Source organism: Pelecanus crispus, chromosome 22 (genome assembly GCF_030463565.1).
Source record: "Pelecanus crispus isolate bPelCri1 chromosome 22, bPelCri1.pri, whole genome shotgun sequence".
Lineage (NCBI taxonomy): Eukaryota > Metazoa > Chordata > Aves > Pelecaniformes > Pelecanidae > Pelecanus > Pelecanus crispus.
In genome coordinates, this window is record NC_134664.1 from 3,635,615 (window position 1) to 3,649,197 (window position 13,583).

At 72.0% G+C, this 13,583-nt stretch overlaps 5 protein-coding genes across 5 annotated transcripts; 3 read left to right on the forward strand and 2 right to left on the reverse strand.

Annotated features, from left to right (window-relative positions):
- Positions 1-26: 26 nt before the first annotated feature.
- Positions 27-1,113, reverse strand: RPS27 (ribosomal protein S27). Its single transcript, XM_075724562.1, has 4 exons — positions 1,080-1,113; positions 733-841; positions 505-615; positions 27-222 (listed from the first exon to the last, which is right to left on the reverse strand). Exons 1-4 carry the CDS (start codon positions 1,083-1,085, stop codon positions 194-196), a joined length of 255 nt encoding a protein of 84 aa, XP_075580677.1. The 5' UTR covers positions 1,086-1,113; the 3' UTR covers positions 27-193.
- Positions 1,114-1,467: 354 nt separating this feature from the next.
- RAB13 (RAB13, member RAS oncogene family) lies at positions 1,468-3,818 on the forward strand. The gene is made up of 8 exons (XM_075724615.1): positions 1,468-1,591; positions 2,667-2,727; positions 2,812-2,872; positions 3,019-3,096; positions 3,182-3,271; positions 3,395-3,460; positions 3,595-3,645; positions 3,744-3,818. The coding sequence occupies exons 1-8, from the start codon at positions 1,468-1,470 to the stop codon at positions 3,816-3,818; spliced, it is 606 nt and encodes a 201-aa protein (XP_075580730.1).
- An 852-nt stretch (positions 3,819-4,670) lies between these two features.
- On the forward strand, positions 4,671-5,561 carry JTB (jumping translocation breakpoint). Its single transcript, XM_075724616.1, has 4 exons — positions 4,671-4,698; positions 4,811-4,896; positions 5,001-5,080; positions 5,203-5,561. The coding sequence occupies exons 1-4, from the start codon at positions 4,671-4,673 to the stop codon at positions 5,357-5,359; spliced, it is 351 nt and encodes a 116-aa protein (XP_075580731.1). The 3' UTR covers positions 5,360-5,561.
- A 256-nt stretch (positions 5,562-5,817) lies between these two features.
- On the reverse strand, positions 5,818-7,714 carry CREB3L4 (cAMP responsive element binding protein 3 like 4). The gene is made up of 8 exons (XM_075724538.1): positions 7,553-7,714; positions 7,061-7,450; positions 6,848-6,958; positions 6,666-6,772; positions 6,481-6,549; positions 6,311-6,386; positions 6,127-6,223; positions 5,818-6,044 (listed from the first exon to the last, which is right to left on the reverse strand). Exons 1-8 carry the CDS (start codon positions 7,712-7,714, stop codon positions 5,818-5,820), a joined length of 1,239 nt encoding a protein of 412 aa, XP_075580653.1.
- Positions 7,715-8,866: 1,152 nt separating this feature from the next.
- SLC39A1 (solute carrier family 39 member 1) lies at positions 8,867-12,697 on the forward strand. Its single transcript, XM_075724509.1, has 3 exons — positions 8,867-9,041; positions 9,947-10,077; positions 12,065-12,697. The coding sequence occupies exons 1-3, from the start codon at positions 8,867-8,869 to the stop codon at positions 12,695-12,697; spliced, it is 939 nt and encodes a 312-aa protein (XP_075580624.1).
- The last annotated feature ends 886 nt before the right edge of the window (positions 12,698-13,583 follow it).

Here is a 13,583-nt window from a genome sequence, read left to right on the forward strand (position 1 = left end):
ATCAGAGCCCTAAAAGCAAACTGATGTGTGTGTATTTTATCCAAAATTTATTGACAGCAAGATGGGTGGGGCTACAGGGACAGTACGAAAGTCACATTTGCGGTTGGCCTTCCGTGGATGCGCAGCTCTGTGGCGGCAGCCCCTGCTCTGGCGCTCTGTGCGAGTAGGCCCATCCATCCCCCGCGCCCTTCGCCTAGTGCTGCTTTCGTCTGAAGGAGCAGCCTAAGGAAGGGGGGAAAAAAAAAAAAAAAAAGAGATGCAGTTAGAAACACTGCAGCCTCTTTAAATCCCTTCTGCACAGGGATTTCGTCTCACCAGCCCGAATTCAGGAGTTTTTGCCTTGTTTTAAGAGGGAAAAACCCACCCCAGTTCTGAAAGTGCCCATAACCCCGTGGCTTTTATAATCTTCCACCTCTGTCAGCCGCCTCGGGCTCAAAGACCGCACCGGGCGGTCCCCGAGGAGGCGGGGGAGGCCTCCCGCCGCCCCCCGGGCCTGCCACCCACCTTCTGTCAGCCTCGCCTTGCCCCCCGTGGGCTGGCACAGCACGGTCGAGCAGCCCACGCACAAAACGACGGTCTGAGCGTGGCTGAACACCGTAGTGATCTTGTAGCAGCCTGCCGGGAAAGGGAGAGCTCTGAGGGCGGCGTGGGGGGGGACACCGGGACCCGCTCTGTGTCCCGTCCCCCCCGCCCCGGAGTCCGCTCGCCCCCCGGCGCGGCCCGCCGCCCTACCCGGGCACTTGACGTCCATGAAGTAGGAGTTGGGGCTCTGCACCAGCCGCTTCTTCTTGTGCTTCCTCTTCTCCTCCTCGGGGGAAGGGTGCAGCAGGTCCTTCGCCAGCTGCGGGGGACAGGCCCGGTTAACGCTCGGCCCCCCCCACCCGCCGCCATCTTGGGGCCCCCGCCGCGGAGATGGCGGCGGGCAGGGCCCACCCCACGGCCCGGCCGCTTCGCCTGCCGAGCCCGCCCGCCCCCGCCTCCCACCCCGCCACCCTCCTCCCCGCCGTGCCGCGGTGCCCGGCGCTGCCCGGGCTCGGGAGGAGGCCAGGGCCCGGCGGCGGCGGCGGTGCCGCACTCACGGGCATGTTGGCGTGGAGGCAGCCGCGACCGAAAAGGGGCCGCACCGGAAGCGGGCGCCGCTATATCCGCTGCGGGGTTCCCCGCACGGGCGGAAGTGAGGAGCAGCCGCCGGGCGGCGCCATCTTGGGAAGGTCGCAGTGGGAGCGGCCATGTTGGGAAGGTCCCTGTGTGCCGCCATCTTGGGAGAGGCGCCTGTGCGGGGGGGGGGGGGCAGAGAAGTCGTGACGTTCTTTGCTCCCTGCGGTGACGTCACGGGGCGGTGACGTCATGGCGGTGGGGCGGGCACGAGGGTAGTCCCCGCCCTGGTGGCGGGGGGGGGGGAGGCGGGCCGGGGCCGGGTCCCGGTGGCGGCGGCGGGGGAGAGCGGCCCGGCGGCGGGCGGGGGCCATGGCCAAGGCCTACGACCACCTCTTCAAGCTGCTGCTGATCGGGGACAGCGGCGTGGGCAAGACCTGCCTCATCATCCGCTTCGCCGAGGACAACTTCACCAGCACTTACATCTCCACCATCGGTGCGTGAGCAGCACCCCCGGGGAACCCCCCCTCCCACAGGGAACCCCCCCCGGGATCCCCCCCCCGGGACCCCCGGCCCCGGGAGCGCTGCCTCCCCTTCCCTCTCCTCCCCCGGGTCCCCACCACGCACCCCGGGGCGGCCGGACGAATGCCAGGGCGGCGGGGTCCGCTCTCACCCCTTGCCGCCCTTCTCCTTGCCCTGGCTGCCTGCTGCCCGCACCCCGGCACCGGCAGGACGGGGATGCTGCCGGGGACACCGGTGAATCGGGGGGGGCTCAGCCATTTCCAGGGGCTGCATCACGAAGGAAGCCAGGGCGGCGCGGCGGTGCCGGCCACGGCTCAACGCTGGTCCTGCCCCACGGCCGCCACCGAGCCAGGACCCCCGTCAACCGTCGCCCCGTCCTCCTCCGAATTTCCACGGCGCTGGTAAAGCCATTTCCTGAGCCTGGAGCAGCCATCCCAGCACAGCCCATGCCATAAACTCCGGCGCGGAGACGCCAGCTGCCGGCTGGGCCGGGGTCCAGGCTGTGCCCCACCATCACCCCCCAGCCTGGGGCTCCAGCTCCAGCAGCCCCCAGCTGCTCCAGCCCTTCCTCCTCCTCCTCCTCCTTGTCCGCTTCGGCTCCTGGAATGGGGCGTCCTGTGCGTGCTGAAACGGGGCCGAGCAGGGAGGGGGTGCAGGGACGTGGGAGTTTTTTGGGGGCGGGGGTATCTGCCAGCCACTGGGGCTGGTTGACTTGTTGGGGGGTCCAGTGGCTCCGTCCGTCTCTTCTCCCCACTGCCGCTGCCGTGGGCAGCGTCGCAGGCAGCCGCGCGGGGTGATGCCATCCTGCAGGAATGCCGCGTCCGGTGGGCTCGGGGACGCCGGTGACCCGCTCCCAGCCACAGCAGCCATTGCCAGGCCTGGACTTTGCTCCCCTCCTTTCCTGAGATGCCAGATGGTTACTGGGAAAACGGAGACTGGGACTGGGAGTGGAGCTGGTTATGGCAGCTCCCCACCCTGGCCCAGTATCTCTTCCCAGTGCCGCTGCAGCACCAGCATCACCGGCCCCCGTCTCTCTTCTCCCACCCCAGGGATCGACTTCAAAATCCGGACGGTGGACATCGATGGGAAGAAGATCAAGCTGCAGGTCTGGTGAGTGGCAGGGGGCGTGTGGAACTGGGGACACCCCATTTCCCACCGAGCTGTCCTCACCCCCCTCCTCTGCCTCTCCTACAGGGACACAGCGGGACAAGAGCGCTTCAAAACCATCACAACGGCCTATTACCGCGGAGCCGTGGTATGGAGCGGGGTGCCGGCACCCTCAGAAGGGCTGGGACAGCTCTGGGGGGGGGGGAAGTGTGCCCGCCTGGGGACAAGAGACACCCCCCCCTCCCCAAACCGGGGCGGAGGGGCCCTGCCCCACTGACTGCGCTGTCCTGGCAGGGCATCATCCTGGTGTACGACATCACTGACGAGAAATCCTTCGAGAATATCCAAAACTGGATGAAAAGCATCAAGGAGGTGGGTGTGCACAGGGGCTGGGGACACGCCGGGGGGGCTGGGGAGGGTTGGGGGGAAGGTCCTGCCCGTCCTCTCCTGCCCGCAGAACGCCTCTGCCGGCGTCGAGCGTCTGCTCATCGGCAACAAGTGCGACATGGAGGGCAAGCGCAAAGTGCAGCGGGATGAGGCCGAGAAGGTAGGGGGGAACACTGTGGGGCTGGGGGGGGGGGACACCGTGGGGCTGGGGGGGGGCCACTGTGGGGCTGAGGAGGCCCCCCCCAGCACCCGGGTCAAAGAGGGGATTCCCCTTGCTCCGCAGCTGGCGAAGGAGCACGGCGTCCGCTTCTTCGAGACCAGCGCCAAGTCCAGCGTGAACGTGGAGGAGGTGAGAGGGGGTCCCAGATTGGGCGGGGGGGGAGCTGTGCACCCCCCGACCAGAGCAGCACGGGGTGGGGGCTCCCCATCCCCCGGGTGGGGGGTCCCTGGGTGCTGCCGCCACTGACTGCCCCCTCTCCCCAGGCCTTCAGCGCGCTGGCGCGGGACATCCTGCAGAAATCCTCCCGGAAAGCGGTGAGTGGGGCCGGGGGGGCCTGGGCGAGGAACCCCCACCCCCCACCCCACCCCGGCTCCGCTCCGGCCCCCCCTGACCCCTGCCCTCCCTCTTGCAGGCCCCCAGCAGCAGCAGGCCCCTGCTGGAGCCCGGCCCCCCGAGGAAGGCCGGGGGTAAATGCTCCCTGGCGTAGGGCCGCCATGCCCCTGCCCCGCGCAGCGCCGGCTCCTCTCCGGGCCGGGGGGCCGGGGGTCCCGGCCAGAGCGCGGCGGGGGGGGGGGGGGAGGGAAGGGCTGACACCCCCCCCCCCCCAAATCCACACCTCGTGCCATAAAGCCCAGCTTGTGCCTTGCCCCGTCTCCGGTGTCTCTGTTGGGGACGCGGCGGGCGGGGGGACAACGGGGGACGGGCCCGGGGGACGGGCCCGGGGGGGGGAACCGGGGACGGGATGGGACGGGGAGGGGGGGCGAGTGCCCGGGGGCTGCCGCGCCGGGGCGGTGCGAAACCACGCCCCTTTCGCTGGAAACCACGCCCCCTTCCCCAAACCACACCCCTTTCGTGCAAAACCACACCCCCTTCATTCAAAACCACGCCCCTTCGCTCTACACCACGCCCCCTCACTCAAAACCACGCCCCTTCGCTCAAACCCGCCCCTCCTTAGCGTAAAACCACGCCCCTTAATGCAAAGCGCCGCTGTTCAAGCCCCGCCCCCCGCGAAACCCCGCCCTCTCTCCACCGCCCCGTCTCCCGCCCAGGCCCCGCCCCCCTTCCCGTCGTCCCCCGCTCCTCCCAGCGGCCCCCGCGCCTCAAGATGGCGGCGCTGGCGGGGGCGCAGGGCCCGGTCCGGTAGTTCCGCCGCGCTGATGGGGTCCCGGGGCCCCGCCGGGCCGCGTTCCTGCGCCCTCTACGTCGTCCTGGGCGCCCTGCTCTGCGGGCTGCGGTGAGCGGGCGGCTGCGGGCGAAGCGCGGCCGGGGGGGAAGCGCGGCCCGGCCCGGAGCGCGGCCCTCACGGCGTTTCTGCTCTCCCCACAGGCCGGCAGCGGCGATGGCGGTGAGCGACGAGCGGCGCTCGGGTGAGTGCGGCGCTGGGGCTCGGGGAGGCAGCGGGGGAAGCTGGAGGGGCTCGGGCCGGGCCCGGTGAGTTCCTGGCCGGGCCCACCCTCAGCGGCCGCGCTCTCCCTGCAGCGAGCCCGGTGGCGGACGTGCCGTGCTGGCGGGTGGAGGACTTCGTGGTAGCGCAGGAATGCACCCGCTGCTCCAGCTTCCAGGCGGTGAGCGTACACACCCCCTCACCCGCCGGGGCCACGCTGTGCCCGGGGCTGGCGGGGCCGCTCCCACCCTGGCACGGCCTCTGATGGGTCCCTCTCGCTTGCAGAAGACGGTGGCGGTGTGCGGCCCCACGGGCTTCATCGAGAAGATCAACTGCCTCAGCTCCAACAGGGTCGAGCTCAAGAGGTGGGTGCGGGCTGTGGGCGCGGGGCAGCCATGAGCCCCCGGGAATTCCCAGCGGGTGACGGGGTGGGATTTGGGGCTGCGGCAGCTCCCTCGGAGCTTCCTAACTCTCCCCGTGGGCGCAGCTGCCGCTCCGCAGTGATGGAGGCGCACGTTTTCTGGAGGTTCGTGGGCACCATGATGTGCGTGGCCACCGTCTTCGCGGTGCTGGTGGTCTGTCGCCAGCGCGTGCTGGACAGGAAGGCGCTGGAGAAGGTGCGCAAGCAGATCGAGTCCATTTAGCAGAGCCCAGCTGCTCCGGGGCGGAGAACTCTGCTCACCCGCTGCTCCCAACCGGGTGGGAGGTGGAACGGGTGCCTGGGGCGGGCCCTGCCCTGCTCCGTGAACGTGGAATCCTGCCAGGAGCTGCCCTCCACTGCCTTGGATGCCACCGGAGCAGGGTTCCCCGGGGACTGTGGTGCATAATAAATCCTAATCCTTGTCACCGGAGCCGACGCTGGAGTTTGTCCCCGTGGGAGCAACGTGGGGCTGTGCCGTCCCTGACCCTCCCAGTCCCACCGTGGGCGCAGCGCCAAGCCTCCAACAGACGTTGGGGTGCAAACCGGGTGCGGCTTTATTCACCGGCGCACAGAGATGCTGGGGGGGAGCACCCCCAGGCTGGGCTGGCTGTCCCCCCGCTGCTCCCCGCACCCCGGGGCGGCTCCCAGAGCCCCAAAGCTGGGGCTGCTCCCTGCTGCCTTTCACATCTCGTCCCCATGTCCACGTTTTGCTGCTCCTGCATCCCCCGGGGGGCCCGAGGAGTTGGTGCCCAGCTCCGTTCCGGGGGGAGGCTGCCTGTGCCCGTCCCCGGCTCCATCCGCAGCCGCGGGTCCCGGCTCCTCCACCCACAGCCACCCCAGCACAGGGAACGGGGCTTCTCCGGCTGGTCCCAGCGGCTCCCCCCGGGTAAGGATGTTTCTGGAAATCACTGTGGGAAGATGGGACGCTGGAGTGGGCAGCGCTGGGCGGCGGGGGGACTCCCGCCGGCGCTCCCGCAGCCTCCCGGTTACCTCCAGTGGGCCGGTCGCCATCCCGGCTGCCGCCCACGCCCCAGCGGAAGGGGCTGTAGCTGGGGAAGAGGATGAGTCCCAGGGAGAGGAGCAGGATCTGCCAGGGAGGGACAGGAACCGTGTGCCCCTGAGCGGTGCCGGGACATGCCAGCGTGCCCGGCGCGCTGCGGTGCACGTGCCGTACCAGGATGCAGGTGCTGGTCTGGGCAGCCTTGTTCGACGTCCGCTTGAGCAGCGCCTGCAGCTGCCGCAGCAGCGACCTGCGGGACGAGGGGTCGGCGAGCGCCCGCTCCCTCCTGTCCCCGCGCCCCATCCCGGCACCGCGCCTGCCGCGGTGCCCTGTGCTGCGCTCACCCGTTCAGCTTCTCCAGCTCCTGGACTTTTTTCCGCAGCTCCTGGTTCTGGGCTGAGCATGCAGCCGCCCTGCCCGGGCAGAGACAGGGATGGGTTGGGGGACATGCTGGGGTGCCAAGGACGCGGTGGGGACGTGCCGGGGACGCGGTGGGGACATGCCATCTCGCGATGCTGCTGGCGCCCACCTGCTCTCCAGCCCATCCAGGTATTCCTTCTTCCGCCGCCGGCTGTCCTGGGCCGACTGCTTGTTCCGGATCTTTCTCCTCACCTTCTTCAGGATCCGCTCCTCGGCCTGGAGGGGTGGAGGGGTGAGCCCTGCCCCCCTGCCGCCCCCCAGCCACCCCCCCAGTGCCCCCAAAGCGCGTACCTGGGTGAGGGGCAGGGTGCTGGGCAGCATCACCCCCTCCTGCGCCAGCAGCCGCTTCTCCTCTTCCGTCAGGCGCAGCTGCCGAGAGACGGGGACGTGCGTGGGGACGGGCTGGGGGTGTCTGGCCCCCGGCGTGGGGACGCGGAGCGGCAGGGACTCACCGTGGGGCTGGGTGCGGGCAGGATGGCGGGGTAGCGGAGCGGGCAGGGGTACAGCGGGCAGGGGCACGGCGGGCAGCTCGTCGATGACGCAGGAGCCGTGGAGCAGCGTGGGGCACAGCCAGTCGTCTGCAAGGGAGAGAGGCAGCCATGCCCTGCCTGCTCCTGCCTCCCCCGACCTGGGGAGCTGCCCGGCGCCGTGCCGGCAGGATGCGGCCCCCTGGGGCCGACCCCCGCTGCGGGCTGAGCCCCACTGACCCAGCTGGATGGAGACAATGCTGCCGTGCAGGGGGGGGCCCAGGTCGCAGACCACCTCGTAGAGGGCAGCCGGGGGGGGCTCCGGGCTGGCGGCCCGGGAGTCGTGGCCACCCGGCGAGGCGAGGTGGCCACCCAGGCCGCAGGCAACGTCGGGATTCACCGTCAGCAGCTCCTCGGCTTTGCTCCCCTGCGGCCGGAGAGATGCTGGCAGCGGGGTCGGGGACCCCGAGGGCTCCCGCAGGCTCTGGCGTCCCTCGGGGGGCTCGGCTGTGCCCCGCCGCCCACTCACGCCGTCCTCAGGGAGCCTCCAGCCCTCGAAGGCCGGCCGCAGGCCGGCGGGAGAAGACGGGACCGAGCCGGAGAAGTGGGGATCGGGGAAGACGGTGCCGGGGAAGAGCCCGTCCCGCGGCTCCAGAAGAGCGTCCAGGAGCTCCGGCGTCTCCGGCTCCATCACCTGCGCCGAAGGGTGAGCGGGGGCCGCTGGCTGCACCCCCCGAGGTGCCTGGGGACCCTTCCCGGTACTCCCGGAGGGGATCCCGCCGTGGGAGCCTCTGCCAGCCCCGTGCCCCGACGCAGCGGGGATGGGCTCCCCAAGCGGGAACCCCGTTCCTCGGGGTTTTCCCCCGGTCCCCACCTTGGCTCCCCGGTTTTGTGTCAGCCGCCTCCGCCCGTTCCCGGGGCTGCGCACCAGGATCTCCGGTATCCTGGGCCAACCCAGCCAAGTCCCACCCCCGGAGCCTTGCACCGGTACAAGGGCCGGGCTCCCCCGTTCCCCGCCTACACCGGGGCGGGGGGGCCCGGCCGGGTTAGCGGGGGGAAGCCGGGCTTACCGCTTGCCCCGGTACCGTGTCCCGGAGGGACCCCAGGAGCGGGTCCGCGGGGGAACCGGGACCCCCGGGAAGGGGGGGGGGATTCTCTGCAGCTACCGGTGGCTCCGCACCCCTCCCGCTAACCGGACCCCCCCGGCGGGGGGTGATGTTGGAACGGGGGATCCCGGCGAAGCCGTTCCCGGTGCTCGCCGCCGTTTCTCCTCGGTTTTTATGTTGGGTTTTGGGTTTGTTTTTTTTTTTTTTTTTTAATTGGCTGCGCCGCCCGTCACTCAAAGGGTACGGTCGGGCTTTCCCGCGTTGCTATTGGCTACGGAGGGGGGTAAGGCTCCGCCCCTTGGAACATTGGGGACGCGCGGTTACAGCGAGCGGTGAGTTCCGGGGGGGGGGGACATTGGGGGGGACCGGGACCGGGACGGGGACCGGGACCGGGACAAAGTCCCGGTCCCGGTCCCCGATCCCGGTCCTCGATCCCGGTCACTGATCCGGATTCCCGGTTCCAGCCCCGCTCCCCGCTCCACCACCCCCCACACCGTTACCGGACCCCCACCCCGGGGACCCCCTCCCAAAACCCCTCCGCAGTGCCCGGGGCCGAGGAGATTCGGTAAAAGGGATCCGTGAGTCACCGGGGAGGCGGCACCGAAGGCTCTGACCGTCCCGTTCCCGTCCCACCGTAGTTTTTTCCCCCGGGGATGTGAAGCTCCGTGGAGGAGGAGGAGGCGGCTCGGGAGTTTTTCCCAAATTTGACGCTGAGCTCCGGTGTCCCGGGAAAAAGGATGGCGTGGGGAAGCGGGAGCGGACCGGAGGAGCTGGCCTGGAGCCCCGGGACGGTGCCGCGGTCCCCGCCGGGGCTGGAGGCGAAGCTGGGCTCGCTGGTGCTGCTGCTGCTGCTGCCCCTCGCCTGCGGCCTCGCCCCCCTCTGCTGCTTTCGGCAGCCCCCGAGCTCCGCCGGTACGGCCCGGCCCGCTCCCGGGGGGTCCCCCGGGGCTTTGGGGGGTCCCGGGGGCTTGGGGGTCGTGGGGAGTCTGGAGGGAGCTGGGGGTGGCCGAGGTGTCCCGGGGAGCACCGGGGGGTTTGGGGGATCCCGGGGGGTCTGGGGGTAGCCGAGGTGTTCCGGGGAGTCGGGGAGGGGTCTGGGGGGGTTTGGGGGGTCCCGGGGGTTTGGGGGTCGTGGGGAGTCTGGAGGGAGCTGGGGGTGGCCGAGGTGTCCCGGGGAGCACTGGGGGTTTGGGGGATCCCGGGGGGTCTGGGGGTGGCCGAGGTGTCCCGGGGAGTCTGGGGAGGGAGCACTGGGGGCTCCGGGAGTTTGGGGGATCCCGGGGGCTTGGGGAGTCTGGGGGGGTCCGGGGGATCCCAGGGAGGTCCCGGGGTGTCTGCAGGATCCTGAGGGGCTCAGGGTGTCTGGAACATCCTGGGGGTTCTGGGGGGGGCTCAGGGATCTGGGGGGTCCTGGGTGTCTGAGGGGTTTCAGGGCTCGGGGAGTCTGGGGGTGTCGGGGGCTCGGGGGGGTTCCAGGGTGTCTGCGGGATCCTGAGGGGCTCAGGGTGTCTGGAGCACCCTGAGGATTGTGGGGGGGGTGGGGGCTCAGGGTTTCGGGGGGTCCTGGGTGTTTGAGGTGTTTGGGGGCACGGGGGGATCCTGGGGCGCTGAGGGAGTCTGGGGGCGTCAGGGGTCCGGGGGCTCCTTGGGTTCAGAGGCTTCGGGGGGGTCCCAGGGGCCCTGGGGGGGAGCGGGGGGGTCTCAGGGGCCTGGGATGGGCTGGGGACAGGGCTGTCACCGGGGCAGGGCTGACGCTGGTGGGGTGCGGGGCTGCGGTGGGGGTCTCAGCGGGGTGTCCCCCCCCTCCCCCCCCGCAGACGCCCGCAGCCCGGTGCTCAGCCTGGTGAGCTGCTTCGCCGGCGGCGTCTTCCTGGCCACCTGCCTGCTGGACCTGCTGCCCGACTACCTGGCCAGCATCAGCGCGGCGCTGGACAGGCTCTGCGTCACGGTGAGCGCCTGGCACCCCCGGCGTCCTGACCCCCCGCGGGGACCCTGCCCGGCGGGACCCCGGCTCCGCCCCGGGGGTTGCCCGCTCTCCTCCTCCCCGGGATTGGGATGGGGGTCAGCAGCTCCGGTTGGGACAGCGGGGAGGGGGCGGCGGGGAGCGGGTGGGGGGGAAGGGGACGGGGACAGCAGGGAAGGGATGGGGGGAACGGGGCTGCGGGGAGGGGGAGAGTGGGGAGGGGACGATGGGGACAGGACAGTGGGGAGGGGGACAGCGGGGATGGGATGGTGGGGATGGGGCAGTGTGTGGGGGGACAGCGGGGGCGGGATGGAAGGGAGGGGGACGAGAGGATGGGATGGCGGGGAGGGGGACAGCGGGGGCGGGATGGAAGGGAGGGGGACGAGAGGATGGGATGGCGGGGAGGGGGACAGCGGGGATGGGGACAGCAGGGATGGGGACAGCGGGGATAGGATGGTGGGGAAGGGGACAGCTGGGACAAGGTGGTGGTGATGGGACAAGAGGGAGGAGGGTGATGGGGATGGGATGGTGGGGATGGGGATGTGGGGATGGGATGGTGGGGATGGGACAGTGTGTGGGGGGACGGCGAGGACGGGACAGCGGGGACGGGGACAGCGGGGACAGGGACAGCGGGGAGGGAGCTGGCAGGGCCGGGCTGGTGGCGGCGGAGCAGCCGGGAGGGGACGGCGGGGCCGGGCCAGCCGGAGGCCCTCGTGTCCCTCCATGAGTCATGGAAAGATCCTCCCTCTGCCCATGGCTTCCCGGCAGCCACCGCCTCCAGCTTCCTTCCCCAGTGCAGGCAGCGCAGGCAGGGGAGGGTGCAGGCAGGGGAGGGTGCAGGCAGGGCCAGGCTGGGTGCAGGCAGGGGAGGGCGCAGGCAGGGCCAGGCGCGGGCAGGGCTGGTGCAGGCAGGGCTGGTGCAGGCAGGGGAGGGCGCAGGCAGGGCCGGGTGCAGGCAGGGCCGGGCGCAGGCAGGGGAGGGCGCAGGCAGGGGAGGGCGCAGGCAGGGGAGGGCGCAGGCAGGGGAGGGCACAGGCAGGGCTGGGTGCAGGCAGGGCTGGGCGCAGGCAGGGCCAGGTGCGGGCAGGGGAGGGCGCAGGCAGGGGAGGGTGCAGGCAGGGGAGGGTGCAGGCAGGGCCAGGCTGGGTGCAGGCAGGGCTGGGTGCAGGCAGGGGAGGGCACAGGCAGGGCTGGGCGCAGGCAGGGCCAGGCTGGGCGCAGGCAGGGGAGGGCGCAGGCAGGGGAGGGCGCAGGCAGGGCTGGGCGCAGGCAGGGGAGGGCGCAGGCAGGGCTGGGTGCAGGCAGGGCCAGGCTGGGCGCAGGCAGGGGAGGGCGCAGGCAGGGGAGGGCGCAGGCAGGGCCAGGCGCGGGCAGGGCTGGGTGCAGGCAGGGCTGGTGCAGGCAGGGGAGGGCACAGGCAGGGCTGGGCGCAGGCAGGGCCGGGTGCGGGCAGGGCTGGGTGCAGGCAGGGCTGGTGCAGGCAGGGGAGGGCACAGGCAGGGCTGGGCGCAGGCAGGGCCGGGTGCGGGCAGGGCTGGGTGCAGGCAGGGCTGGTGCAGGCGGTGCTGGGTGCGGGCAGGGCTGGTGCGGGCAGGGGAGGGTGCAGGCAGGGGAGGGCGCAGGCAGGGCCAGGTGCGGGCAGGGGAGGGTGCAGGCAGGGGAGGGTGCAGGCAGGGCTGGGCGCAGGCAGGGGAGGGCGCAGGCAGGGCCAGGTGCGGGCAGGGCTGGGTGCAGGCAGGGCTGGTGCAGGCGGTGCTGGGTGCGGGCAGGGGAGGGCGCAGGCAGGGGAGGGCGCAGGCAGGGGAGGGCGCAGGCAGGGGAGGGCGCAGGCAGGGCCAGGTGCGGGCAGGGCCAAGTGCGGGCAGGGCTGGTGCAGGCAGGGCTGGGCATGGGCAGGGCTGGGTGCAGGCGGTGCTGGGTGCAGGCAGGGCTGGTGCGGGCAGGCCCTGAGCCCCCTGTCCCCTGCTCGCAGCTGCAGTTCCCCCTGCCCGAGTTCATCCTGGCCATGGGCTTCTTCCTGGTGCTGGTGCTGGAGCAGGTCGCGCTGGCGCAGCAGGAGCCCTCGACCGTGCCGGAGGAGACGCGGGCTCTGCTTCCCACCGCTTCCATCCCAACGCCTTCGCCGCAGCCGCCCCCCGCCCTTCCCGGTGCCCGCGGCGCCGTGCGAGCCGGGTTGCTGGTGCTGGCGCTGGCGCTGCACGCCGTGCTGGAGGGGCTGGCGCTGGGGCTGCAGGAGGCCGAGGGGGCCGTGCTGCGCGTCTGCCTGGCCCTGCTGCTGCACAAATGCGTGGTGGCCTTCAGCCTGGCGCTGAAGCTGCTGCGGGGGCGGCTGCGCCCGCCGGCGGTGGGCGCCTGCTTGGCGCTCTTCGCCGCCATGTCGCCCTTGGGCGTGGGTTTGGGGACGGCGGTGGCGGCGGGCGCGGGGCCGCGGCAGCAGCTTTGCCGGGGGGTTTTGGAGGGGTTGGCGGCCGGGACCTTCCTCTACATCACCTTCCTGGAGATCCTGCCCCAGGAGCTGGGGGTCCCCCAGCATCGCGTCCCCAAAGTCATCCTGCTCCTCGCTGGCTTCGCCCTTGTCACCGCCATCCTCTTCATCAAGATCTGAGATGCCCCCCTCCCCGCGGCGGGGGATCCCCCCCAAAGCAGGGCCCCTGGGAAAGTGGGGGGGTCCCGGCCCCTGGGAAAGTGGGGGGGCCCCCCCCCCGCACCCCCTCCTCTGTGCAAGTGCCAAAGCGCCCCAGGGGCTGCCCCAGCCCCCCCGTGCGCCCCGGGGGGGGGGCTCAGCCCACGGGGACCCCCCCCTCCAGCCCTCCCGGGCAGTCCCCGTGCCTCAGTTTCCCCATCTGCACAGGGGGAACGGTGCTGTGCCCCCCGCGGGACCCTCAGGGCGGGGGGGGGGGAGCGTGTGTCACCCCCACCCACTCACCCACAAGTGCCCTTACAGCGCAGGCGGGCACCCCGGGGTGCCCCCCCGGCCCCCGCCGGGGAGCAGAGGTGCATGGAACCAATAAAGGCCTGGGCCTGACAAGCTGCCTCTGCCTGGGGGGCTGCAAATGGGGGGTCACGGTGCCTGGGGGGGTGTTGTGACAGTGCCTGGGGGGGGTCACAGCATCTGGGGGGGGGGGGTGACAGTGCTGGGGGGTTGTCACGGTGCCTGGGAGGTCATGGTGCCTGGAGGGGGTCACGGTGCCGGGGGGGGTCACGGTGCCTGGGGTGGGGTCACGGTGCCTGGAGGGGGGTCACGGTGCCTGGGGGGGGTCACGGTGCCTGGGGGGGGTGTCACGGTGCCGGGGGGGGTCACGGTGCCTGGGATGGGGTCACGGTGCCTGGGGGGGGTCACGGTCCCTGGGGGGGGGTGTCACGGTGCGGGGGGGGGTCACGGTGCCGGGGGGGGGTCACGGTGCCTGGGGGGGGCCCACAGCACCCCCCCACCGGCCCCATATGGGCAGGGGGCTCCAGGCTCCTCCAGTTTTGGGGGGGGGGTTGGGGGC